At 44.1% G+C, this 13199-nt stretch overlaps 1 protein-coding gene across 1 annotated transcript; it reads right to left on the bottom strand.

The window, feature by feature from the left end:
* Positions 1 to 10515: 10515 nt before the first annotated feature.
* cdk5r2b (cyclin dependent kinase 5, regulatory subunit 2b (p39)) lies at positions 10516 to 11448 on the bottom strand. Its single transcript, XM_056290106.1, has one exon. The coding sequence runs from the start codon at positions 11446 to 11448 to the stop codon at positions 10516 to 10518; it is 933 nt and encodes a 310-aa protein (XP_056146081.1).
* Positions 11449 to 13199: the final 1751 nt, after the last annotated feature.

Below are 13199 nucleotides of genomic sequence, written 5' to 3'. Positions count from 1 at the left end.
CCTCAAAGTTTCTCAATTTGGCCTTAAATTCTCCCAATGTCAACTCACTGTCGCCATGTGTCACCATTAGAGTGAATGGCTTATATCTCTCGGGTAACCCCCTCATCACCATGGCCATCATTAGTCCCTCACTCGGTGCTTCTCCCGCCCCTTTGAGAGCCGTAATGATTTGTTCAGCTCGGATAATGTATTCGGTTATCGTCTCATTATCAGCTTTCTTTAGCCCAGTCAATGTTACATACAGAGTGACAATCCGGGGTCTGCCCTTACCAATGTAATGTTCCCGCAACACCCGTAGACTCTCTCTACCGTTGTTCTTCGTTTCTCTGAAGATCAGTCCCAAGCTTGTGTTGTCCAGTAAAGGCGCCAATGCGCAGTAGGCGTCCGCGTTCCGCTCCTCGTCTAGGGCCTGCTCTTCCACTGTCAAAGGTCCCACGGGCTCGGTAAGAATGGTGGTTTTCAGCCCCACACCATGCATGCAACAGAGCATTCGCTCTTCCCACAGTTCATACTCATCGGCCTGTCCGTTGAATGTGGGCCACCTGCTCTTCTTTCGCTCCATCTCCCTAGGTAGCGTTAGCTTAGCTTAGCGTTCCGTTAGCTTCCCGATAGCCTCTCTCGATGCTAACTAGCTTCACACTTGCTAACTTGCTACTCCGTGCTAACCTGCGCGCATCCCGCCATCCGAGGTTATCACACTTCGTGTACTTCTTTTATCAAACTACTAAATAATCCAACGTTATCTGGGCCCATAACCTGTTAGAAGACTAGACTAATACTTTATGTCTATCTCCGCGCAGATGAAGTGGATTATTAAACCGTTATAAAGAATCGTACTGACTACCGAACTTCTGCTGGAGGGAAAAATGCAGCCTTCGTTTATTCGGTCGTTTTGGGAGAAGAAGATGAACAACGTCTCAGTGACGTAATCAATCCGCGCATGCAAGCGCAACACCGCCCACTTGTGGACAAACAAAGTCGTAAACAAAATAATAGTACACAGTAACACATAGTCATACAAATACACTGGTGTTATATCTCAACAGATGTTTTGAGTTGTTTTTCTCACCTTGAGAAAGTGAAGTGCACTACTTCCAAGTTATTGTGTGGAGAATCACATTTAGACGTAAACAGGTATTTTGTTTATTGACACAAGTAAACGTTCAATGAATGTTTATTTTTGTTTAAGAAGGTAGCTGCATAAGTTACAATTGATTGATTGATTGATCGATTGATTGTTTGATTGACCGATGTAACATATCGTGTTTGCCTTCCGTAGCTGCAGTCTGTTCTGTCCCTACACAGCACCCGTAGCTCGGTTGTAATTGCGGAATAAACAAGCTGGCTCCCAACTGAGACGTGTCCCGTTTTAAGTACATTATGATAACTGGACCGTCTCCCGTATTCTCCGCACCTACCACACGGCTTTGGAGGAAATGCCAAGTGTTGTGGCATTCAAACACGCACTCACTTTCGGCGCATCAACAGCCATGCGGGAAAATTAGTTCTCAGCGTTGAAAAACGTCTTTACAGACAAAAGGCTAACCACGTTGCACAAACGGAAGACGCACTTGGTACAGCTGTCTTTTGAAACGGACTTGACATCAAGATCATACGGAGATTCAACTCTCAGCGGAATCGCCGCCTTCGACTCTACTAATCGGTGAGTTCAATATTCTATTCTGTTTAGCAAAATTATTGTGGAAGGTATCTGCTGTGCCATTTAAAGTTGTGTGGTTGGCTGCCACGCCACCCTATTTGTGAGTGAGTTAAGCGAGAATGCACGTGAGAGATATTATTGCCACTCGCCGTAGTGGATGTGGACTGATGGCTATAGGGCCTACCTTTTCTGCATGGGAAGTGGTTGTACTAAGACTCATAAGCTTGGAACTAGTTGCTATGTTTTTTGCCAATTAGATTGCAGCAAGCCTTTATTTGTCTATTATCTCTCTCTCTCTCTCTCTCTCTCTCTCTCTCTCTATCTCTATGTATATATATATATTGTAACGATCAGATCACGGATGGATACGCTCGGTAGCCCTTGGCTAATGGGTCGGACCCTTTAGTCTACTGGTTAACGTTGTCGCTTGCGGACAGGGGAATATGGGTTCGCGTCCCGGCTGTGGCGGCGGTTCCCGGGCTTCCCCCCTAATTCACTACAATAGATATATATAGTTTGGGTGCCTTTGACGGTGGTCAGATTGGTAATTTGGTAATTTTCCGTGTTAATATCTCTCGCCCATTTTGCCCTGGAGCCGGGGCTGCCTCTATCTAACCTTAGCCTTAACCCAATGCTTAACTTAACCTAACCTAGCTAGCCTATTCAGTAGCTATAACCCATAGGGCTGAGGGAACAGGGCTGACTCCGCTGATAGCTCGGGCATGATAGCTGTGGTTAACGTGGTTGAACAGTCCATGTTAGCTTTGGGAATATGAGTCTCATAGAGAGATATTGAGTAACTTACATGGTATGAACAATTACAGGCTACCTTGTTGGCTGGTTATCGTACATTGGCTGCAGGCATTCGTTCGTTGGAAACCGTCAAATGACTGGCGCCATGAAAAATAATATGGCGTGCAGCAGAATTTAGAATACTGTTAATGTCAAATGCTAATTCGATGAGCATTTTCTAGCGGCTTAGCTTAATTTTTTTTTCATTGAAAATGAATGAGCCAGGCATTTTTATAATTTCAAACTTTTATTTAAATCCAATATCAGATACGGCCCAAGAAACCCTTCCTGTTTTTTTTGTTTTGTTTTTTTGTTGGTAAGGCAAGGCATTGGGCATACGAGTTGATAGGCTATGTCAAGCGGCTTGAAAACCGGTGCTAGATTAGCAGAGAACGAGACCGGGGAAATCCGGGTTTTAACATGGAAGGGCTGAGCAAAACCAGCACACTTGGCACAAGTTTTAATGGGGCGTTGCTGCTAAAAAATTGTTGGCTAAAAAAAGACACCTACATCTACATATTTTCTTTATGTTTATGTCGTTAGTAAGTCATATGTTTGGCTGTTCTTTCAGCTTCATCTGTTTATGGGATTTAATTTATTGGGAAATCCAAAGGAATTGAGTCAAGTGCAACTGGACTTGGTATATATCGGTGAAGACGTTTCGCTTGGATGAGAGGCGAAACGTCTTCACGGATATATGCCAAGTCCAGTTGCACTTGACTCAATTCCTTTTGGATAACCATGACCTGGATGAATGAGAACATTCACAGATTTATTGGGAAATCTGTTACAGCACCCCAGTACTTTTTTTTTTTTTGGCAGATCAAATCAATTTTCATTCACTTTTCTCAAAATAATGTATGGGCTAATCAAAAAAGTTATTTTCTTTTGCTAAAGGTCCTGTAAGAGAGATAATAGTTGAAAACCTTAATCACCTGCATTTAGCACCGCTGACAAGAGTGAAATGCCATACAGTCAGACACAAACTGACCAAAGCATTACTTGGTACATACAACTTATTGGAGATCTTTGTTTTTCTTTACTGATACATTTTGTGACATGAAACAGTCACTATTACTGTCAGTGCCTTCTTGATGCTGATGCTGTAATGGTCAAGATCCTCTACAAACTTGCCATATCTGCTTGTTAGCCAAAACAACTTAATTTCTTCTTCAAAACTCACTGCTACCTGCTTTATTCTTCTGCATTTGTTTATTATGGTGAAGATATAAAAGATGTGTGCATGATATTATTTTTTTCCAGGTATGTCTTACCTAACAGTAAGCCTTGAAATTAGCAAACATAAAGACGGTGATGATTTGGAAATTCGCCTATTAAACATGCCAGTGACAGAACGTTTCACATTCATTTGCATGTATTGTAAATCTTCTGGATCATTGCTTTAATTTCCATTTACACAACACTACAAGGTCACTGTGAAGCACGACACACACACAGAGACCTGAAGAAAATATAATCGTGGCAATCTCCAATGGTTTTTCCACTGGTTCTATTTGTATGTCCTGCGTCACCTTCCAACCCCTAGACTCAAGCTAAGTCAGGGAACCAGCTTCTGTGTGCCTCACCACACACACTTACCCAGGATGTCTTTCTTACTGTACTGTGTAAGGGAGAAAAAGTGAAATGTGTGGTTTTAGCCTCACATCCAGTCTAAAGCAGTTGTGTAATAATAACTAGAACATATTGTGTGTGTGTGTGTGTGTATATGTGTGTGTACTAGTTTTTACATGTGCATATAGATGTGTAAGCATGCATTCTTTGCTTTTGTATGTTGCTATAGTGCATGGGAGTTTGGCTTCGTGTGTGTATTATTAGTCACTGCAATGTGTGTGTGTGTGTGTGTGTGTGAATGTCTCGATTATGTTATCATGAATACTTGTTTGCTGTTGTATGTTATTGATCACTGCAGTGTTTGTGTGTGTGTGTGTGCGCGCGTGTGTGTGTGCAATCTTGTCGTGTATGTTTATTTTTGTGTTTAGCGATCACTGCAGTGTGTGGATGCATAAAGCCTTGTCATGTAAATGTATTTATTTGTATGTGTGTGGTCATTGATCACTGTGTGTGTGTGTGTGTGTGTGTGTGCGTATGTGTGTGCGCGCGCGCGCGTGCGCGCAGCCTCCAGTGGCTCAGCCCACGCTCAGTTCCACACAGCTCACCGGGTCCAACTCTCATTCACTTACCTACCCGTTACTATAGAGACTGGTAGAGAAGAATGCAGAAAGTAAGCTGGCAGACAGACAGACAGGAGACCTGGGTTGAATCTCAATAAATGAACACAAGATACATGAGGCTACAGTGGGTTGGTATTGCATAACATCGCAGCTGAACTGCAACCTCATGTTGCTTTACTGCACCTTTGCCGTATTTGAGGTATGGATGAAGGAGAGACCAAAACAGTAAAAAAAATGTAAGGATTGATATGTGATCACAAGTGCAAAGGTCATTAAACTTACTTAGCACTTTAATGACTCTGAAAATCTTTGTTTCGAATATGAAAATGGCTTAAATTGGCACTGATAGATTCTGAGGTGAAAGAAATGTTTAAAACATGCAAACAAGCAAATAAAAAAAAATACGACAGTGATCACAGCTCATCACAGTAGGTTTGAGAATATGTGTGCATGCCTGTTTCATAAATCTTTACATCAGAATACTTTGTTGCTCCCATATTCTGGTGTATTTCAGCTGACTAAAAGCTCCCCTGGCTTATACTAGTCTCTCCCACCGGCACTTTACAGACATGTAGGACTGAAGGAAAGGATTGGAAATGTTGTCTGCTTTCTCTCGCTCCCTCACCTCCTCTCTATCTCTCTCTCTTTCTCCATCTCTCTCTCCCACTTTCTTTTTGCTTGCATTTCGCTGTTATGTGGGTTTCACTATATTCCTGCTTAATTCTCCCTCTTTCTCTCTTCCTCCCTCCCTCCCCTCATTCTTTGTGTGTATCTCTTCTCTCTCGATTGTCTCTGTTTTACTTGCCATTCCCTAAATAGATATGTCCCTGTAAGTGAGAAAGAAAAATTGTGTATATGACAGTGAGAGAGAGAGACACTATAAGGTGCCAAGTGAGTTGTGCAACCATTTCAGCTTGTCACACATAGTAGTCTGACTCAGTCAGAGGAGAGAGATGCAATGAAAGAGAGGGATAAATGAAATGAGATCATCTGTAGTCCCACTGCAGAGAAAGAGAGATTAGAAAGGAGAGGGAGGAGAGAAGGAGGGATGTCTATAGCAACTCCAATTCTGTTCTATTAATATTCATTCTTTGTGTGTGTGTTTCTCTTTCTGTCTGTCTGTCTGTCTGTCCGTCTGTCTGTGTCTGACTGTATGTGTGTCTGACTGTATGTGTCTTGTCTGCCTGTCTGTCTGTGTGTCTTTCTGTCTGTCTGACTGTGTGTGTGTGTGTGTGTGTGTGTGTGTGTGTGTGTGTGTGTGTGTGTGTGTGTGTGTGTGTGTGTGTGTGTGTGTGTGTGTCTACCTGCCTGCCTGCCTGCCTGCTCATCTGTCTTTCTGCCTGTCTGGGTGTCTGTCTGACTGTGTCTGTCTGGTGTTTGTCTTTGTGTGTCTTTCTGCCTGTCTGAGTGTCTGTGTGTCTTTCTGTCTGTCTGTGTCTTTCTGCCTGTCTGAGTGTCTGTCTGACTGTCTTTCTGTCTGTCTGCATGTCTTTTTGTCTGTCTGCATGTCCATCGGACTGTGTATCTGTCTGTCTCTCTGTGAGTCTGTCTGTCTGTTTCTCTTCCTGCTCCCTAAATAGATATGCCCCTGTAAGTGAGAGAGAGAGAGAGAGAGAGAGAGAGAGAGAGAGAGAGAGAGAGAGAGAGAGAGAGAGAGAGAGAGAGACTCACCAACAGTTCTGTCTGAGACTGCAGCAAATTCTAACCAATCAAGTGAAGGAACCCATATGGCCACGTGCTCTATTCACAAAAACAGAAGGAAATCCCTATCAATTCAGCTCTACTCTCCTATAGACCATGAATGTAAGGCATCCATGCTCAGAGCCAGGTAACCCATTCCTTTACAATATAGCGTAGAAAAAAGCAAATAGACCTACCTGTAGTGTTATATCCACATTTAAAATAGAGTTACACTGTGAACCAGCTGCAGCTGAAGAAGCAGCTATTACATGTCTAGTTACATTCTTAACCATGTTTGTAATGACTGTTGAGTAAAGAATTATTATTATTATTACCATTACTTAAAGGGAGAGCAACAAGTGTCATTGAGATTACTTATGAAGACATTGCATCACTCAATTTCTGCACATTAATAACTATACATCTCATGCAATTGTCTTTTGTTTGCAGTCTTTTCTTTTACATTATCTTATAGTAGAAAGCACACCCAAGATCTTAAGTTCATTTACTCTATAAAGTTTTTTTTTCGGTTTATCTGTGGCATCATGTTGACTCGTTGCAACTAAAATAAAATTCTAGACTATGAGAATAGTTTGGATTGAAAAATGAATGTCAACTTTTGTATAGTGATATTTTTTTTATTATACTTTTTGCCCTTTAGTGTCTCTGTCCCCATTTGAATATGTGACCTCCATTCCCATCCATGCAAGGGCAACGCGATAAGTGAGATGTGAGATTCACACAGCGCCCCCCTGCATATCACCAGTACATTTCAATGTCATCTAAAGAATGGCATAATTATATCAAATACTACAAAATCTGTCATGTACCGTATTCGTATCCTCTTACATAGCAGCTGCTTTTGTATGTGAGCATCACGCTAGGCATATTTGCCATGTGCTGATATCCTAAGAATGGGAGCCCAAATAAAATCCAGGACACCAAAAATACATCCTGATTATGTGTCAGCTTGTCTAAGAATAGGCCCCGATACTACTAAAGCACCCATATCTCTTCAAAACAATAAACCCCCCCTCGTGATCCATTTCATCTATTCTCATAACAATATACGTTGATTTCCCAGCAAGCATGCTTTCTATGGACTCATTTCTATTGCATAATCACGTCTCCAGGGTTCCCTGCAATCAAAGGATTAGTGGGCGGTGAGAGTGGATAAGAGGCTGTCAAAGGTGATCACCACCTCTGCAAAGTCTTTATCACACAAACCCGTAGCAGACATCAGCCACACACACACACACACACACATCACCCTATACTTGTGGGGACCACTCATTGACTACATTCATTCTCTAGCCCTTAACCCTAACCTTAAAAATCATAGTTACATGCCTAACCTTAACCCTTACCCTAACCTTAACCTAATGACATGCAAATTCGTGAAGCGTTCCTCATTTTGGGGGCAGCACAGTGGCCCAGTGGTTAGCGGTGTTGCCTCACAGCAAGAAGGTGCTGGGTTTGAACCCCAGGCCGTCCCAGGTCCTTTCTGTGTGGAGTTTGCATGTTCTCCCCGTGTCTGTGTGGGTTTCCTCCGGGTGCTCCGGTTTCCTCCCACCATCAAAAAGACATGCATGTTAGGGTTAATACTCCTGTCTGTGCCCCTGAGCAAGGCAATGGAAAGAAGAACTGGAGTTGGTCCCCGGGTGCTGCAGCTGCCCACTGCTCCTATGCAATAGGATGGGTTAAAGGCAGAGAACACATTTCATTTGTATGTGTGTACAGAATGACTAATAAAGAGTATTCTACTCTATTCTGTTCTAATCCTAATTCTAACCCTAAACCCAAGTCCTAACCCTGAAATAGACCCCTTTTTCTCACGCAGACCCATAAAATGACTCCACAAGGTAGGTGGTTTTAGGTTTTTATTCTAATGGGGACATTTGGCACACTCTCTCTCTCTCTCGCTCTCTTTCTCTCTCCCTCTCTCTCTCTCTTAAATAAACAAGTACAACAGTAAAAAATCGAGAGACAAGCGAACACAATTCTAAGTGTGTATTTATTTCATTTCATTACAGTCACTATGAACATGTAGGTAAAACATATGCTCACTGTGACCAGTAGTCAGAGTGCATTCTCATTACTCTGAACCCACGTTTTATTGTATTACAATGAAATTCTTTGTGGTTCCACTTAACGGTTATGCATATCAACATTTGAGGAGGGCATACATAAAAAAGAAAAGAAAAAAAAGAAAAAATAAGCTGTACAAAGATTTGTATTCACCGATGCTACCCAAGAGCAAGAGTGGTGTGACAACAACTGCAAATGCTGAAGGCAACCCCTCCAGTACCATGGAGGAAGCACTAGCATATGACCATGATGTTTATAACTCTGTGCAAGACAACAAACGTTTCATTCATTGTTTTGTTCACAGCTGTGCAAAATAGCAGCATCATATTTCACCTTTCTATGTGGCGGGCTCACGAAACAGCACGAGTACATAGATGGACGGCAGTAAAGCGAAATAACAAACGCCAAGGGTTTTTTTTTCTACTTTTTTTTTCTTCCGCGTGCTTTCAAGGTTGGGCTCAGTTTTCTCTGACTTGATGTTTCGGTCGTGAAAGGGAGATAGTACTTGGATTGTCTGGAGTGAAAGTGGATTGAGCCCGGAGAGCTTGATTTCACGGCACATTTACAGGATAGGCGCAAATACGACATACATCCCCCACAAGGTCCGTTTGTTTTTTTTCCTCAAGCGCTAACTACAACAGTTAACAACCACCATCAAAACAGGCAGAAATCAAATCAGATCAAATCAAATAAAGAGCAAATATATAAAAATCTCCTTTATAGCTGGGATATGTACATGTAAACCTCAGTTTTCAGGCCCAGAGTACGTCATGGTTGGCACATTTAGATATGAGAAGGTCTGAGGGGGGGTCTTCATAATCCATTTTATGTCTGGACTTGCTCCCCTGAAGCTCCCTTTCTGTCCACTTACTAGGAACCTCAACCCAGAGGTCATTCATCTAGCTTTGACTATGGTCATCTGTTGATCCGTCTGTGGTATTTTAACACAGACATGTGCTGGGGGGAGGGGGGGCAAAAAGGGATGACGTTCTCCTCATTTAATGTTTGTTTTTAGGCAACGTGTCAGGAAAATTACATGGCTGACTACCCCCCCCCTTCTTTACCATAACCAACAACCTACTTACAGGGATGTCACATACAGAGATTACTGATATGCAAAAAAGATGTTAATTTCACAAAATTGAGATGGCTGCTGCCAAATAACGCAAGAGTTCAAAATAGAATAAGATCACACCATGGCCACGAAGCGCCGGACTTTGGAAATGCACCGTATTGATAGGAAACATAACGCTGCATAATAGGTATACTTTCAATCAGATTTCCTACAAGTGGGATATTTTAAAATCCGGTCAATAGCAGCTTGGTAATCAGTTGGTCTGCCATCTCTTGAACATCTGAGTGGATTTCCATTCAGGGCCCCGCAGAGCCAATCAACATTTGATGGTATCTCTGATTTCGGTCACATTGTAGCAACAGTGATGACTGAATGTACAATATATTTACAATCAAGACCGTCTTGTAGAGGGGAGTCTTAATTGGGGTTTGACCCTTGCCAGCCCTGTTTGGCTCTGCCATGGGGGAAAAAGTGGCTTAAGTGACACAAGTGAATGAGGGCCTGCGGACTATAATTGACTTGGTAGGTCAGCACCTGGGACAGCTCCGTCTCTCGACCCAAAAAAAGACATTGTTCTATTCTCGGTACCTCCTCTGACACGACGTCCAGGCAGGTCCCAGGTAGACTAACCATGAATGAATTCAGGTCCAGTTTTCAGTCAAATCGATCACCTTTTCACCGTTTACGAGCGTAGCACATGTTTGCGTGGACGAGCATGATCCCTGTATGTAGCTGTCCTGCGATGTCTTCCAGGGACATGAGAGGGCAATGTCAGATCGGCATGCATTGAAGTGTTGTATCTTAAAAACACTAGTTTGAATATAGTGTGACAGCCTACATGGTCTTAAGACAGTCAGTCTACAATTAAAGAGTGGGGGTGGGGTGGGGGGGGTTAAATCCCCCCCTCCAGCCCTCCCACGAGACCCTCTTTTACATTCGAGTAAATTAAACTCACCCCATCGGGGTGATTTTTTTTTTATGAGACGTTCGTCAAAACATCACCCGGTTTCCCGTCTCTCATGTGCGCGTCAGCGGTCCGGGTTGGACTCGCCGCTCTCCTCGCGTTGGTCTTTCAGATCCTGGAAAACCTCGGTGAAAAAGTGCGGATCGGAGTTCAAAAGCAGCATTTTGGCACTCATCCTGTCGATGATGCTGAGCGACCTCTCCCAGAACACCTCCTTGTTGGCCTCGATCATGAACGGCTTGAGCGGGTAGGAGATCTCGTTGCCCATGTAGGAGTAAGCGAGGTAGAGACAGCTGTGGAAGACGCCCTGCAACTCGTACGCGCTGTCAACGTCGTCCGTGACCGTGTCCTGGCACAGCAGGTAAACGAACACCAGGTTAGCCGGTGTGATGAAGCCTTGGTCCTGCCAGCCCTGGATCAACAGAGTCCGATCGATGTTGCGGAACCAGAGGATCACATCCGCGCAGGTTAACTCCTTCAGTTTGGAGCACCTCCTGCACATAAAGTCCCCCAGACAGCGGAGCAGCTCCCCGGTTGAAGCCTGGACGATTACCCGTCGGGGGGAGATGATTGACAGGCTGCTGGGCTGCTTCCTGATGGAGGAGAGCTTCCCGCTTTGGGTGAGCACGATCTGGGTCGGGGCCGGCTGAGGGTTCTGGTTCGGGACCGTGGGAACCGGCACGGGGATGGGCGCTTTGGGCTTCCTCTCGTCCGTCTGACGCGACTTTTTGGTGTTCTCATTGTTCAGCTGGGCGACCTGGCGGGCCGGCGGCTCGCTGGGAGGAGGCGGGTTCGGGCTGACTTTCTTGGCACTTTTTTTCTTGGCCGAACTCGTCATCAGCTTCCTCCACGTGAGAGCCGACACCAGCATCGAATGTCGTTTGACGCTCTTGTCGTTTTTGCCGGCCGCGCTGAGCCCCGGTCCCCCGGCTGCCGCGTCGCTGTCCATGATGGACCCCTTTTTGGAGAGCGGTGATATAGACAAGACAGTTCCCATCCTGGCGACCGGTAAAATATAATATATATATATATATATATATATATATTATATTTATATATATATATATTTATATGTGTGTGTGTGTATTATCCAGGTATCCTCCTGCTGCGGCTGCGGCTGCTGAAATGCGCGTTCTTCTGCTGGCGTCGGGGGCGCGCAGCTCGGCAGGTGGAGAGTTACGCAGGCAGCAAATTTAACTCCATGCTATGATTTGTCCCATATTCAGGCCGTTTTCTCTACGGTTTCCTCGGCTAGGATTTACTCTGAGCATCCGGTTGAATTCCGACGGACGCGAAGCAACGGCGGTCTATCTCCGGCGAAAGCGCACGTAGTCTATGCACGGTCACAATAGGGAGAAACGTCGCAGCGCACTCACTCACACACACACACACACACACACAGCCATACAAACACAAACACACACACCCACCCACCGGCTCGGAGACGGGGACCAACAGAGGAGATAACTCAGTAAAACGAGGATTATAACGATCGCCGTCCCGTGTTCAACGTCTCAGCCAACCCCGGACACCGCAGCCAGTGATTGACAGCCGGTCGCGCCAATGAAAAGGAGGATCGATGAGCCACTCGACGCGGTATAGGCTGTCTTTTTTAGCTCCGAGGTGACCATTGATGGATGGAAGTGATTAGAGAAGCTATTTCAACACGCGCCTTCGTTTGAAGTGTTGCGTCTGCGGTGCCGGTCTGTGGTCACATAACGGGTCTGTTTTGATCGTTTACCTGGTAACACGACTAGTAGGCTATAAGCGGGTCCTGGGTAGACTTTGTCAACATGGCCATACATTAGCAGCCACAGTAGCCTATTATTTTCTCCACAAAGAAAAGCTGTATTGATTTTCTTTTCCCTCAAGGTCAACTTTTTAGATGGAAACCGTTTGAGCTATCGTTGCCTTAATTTATATTTCTGCCATCCCACTTAAGGGGGAAGGTTTTGCAGCTAGTATTGGAAACCACACTGCTCATCTTGGGTCTTATTTCTGCAGGGCGAAAGACGCTTGTGTGTCTTTATTATGTTAAGCAGCTGTACCTATATAACATATGTGAATATGAATCCCATGGCCTATTCATTAGTCATCATTCTCAAGGATGTAACCAGCTGTTGTTCAGGTGCTATGTAGGTACGTGTCACCCCCTGTGGGAATGAATACATTAATTTGAAGCTCTTCATTTGGGTGAGGTCCTAAAGGATAAACGAGATTAACCCAGTTAATGATGTCACCCACTGCTTATCTGAATAGAAATATTGTTGTGTTCGTTTACAAAAACATCACCAATTAAGTCATTCATCACCTTAAAAACTCATCAAAACCAGTTGATGAGTTATGGGAGGGACAACAGGGGGGAAATGTTTGCTGTGTTTTATTCATTGTAAATCTGATGTGATTTGCAAACTATATATATAAAAACAACTCATTAAAAATGCAATGTCAGTCCCTTAAGATAGATAAATAGTAGAAGTGAATGAATAGATAAGTGATTAAACGACGGTGGGTTAAAAGCGCTTTACGACATTCAGCACCGGCATCTCGGATTAACACACAACAAACCTCCCTCCTCCCCCCTGCCTCCCCGTTCTTGGCTATTCGTTCGTTCGCTTCGGTTGGAATATTGGTTTTTATAGTTATTTTTTTTGGCTGGACCACAACAATGGGGCCAGCCATACACATGTGGTTGTCCGTGAGCAAGTGCCTAAGTGAGTGATGGAGTTATATCATTGGTCGAACAGC

Source organism: Lampris incognitus, chromosome 11 (genome assembly GCF_029633865.1).
Source record: "Lampris incognitus isolate fLamInc1 chromosome 11, fLamInc1.hap2, whole genome shotgun sequence".
In the NCBI taxonomy this organism is placed as follows: Eukaryota; Metazoa; Chordata; class Actinopteri; order Lampriformes; family Lampridae; genus Lampris; species Lampris incognitus.
The sequence above is the reverse complement of the archived record's forward strand: the minus strand, read 5'-3'. Positions and strand labels throughout refer to the sequence as shown.

Coding starts and splice junctions, on each gene's coding strand:
- cdk5r2b (XM_056290106.1), bottom strand. CDS start 11,448: ATGGGAACTGTCTTGTCTATATCACCGCTCTCCAAAAAGGGGTCCATC.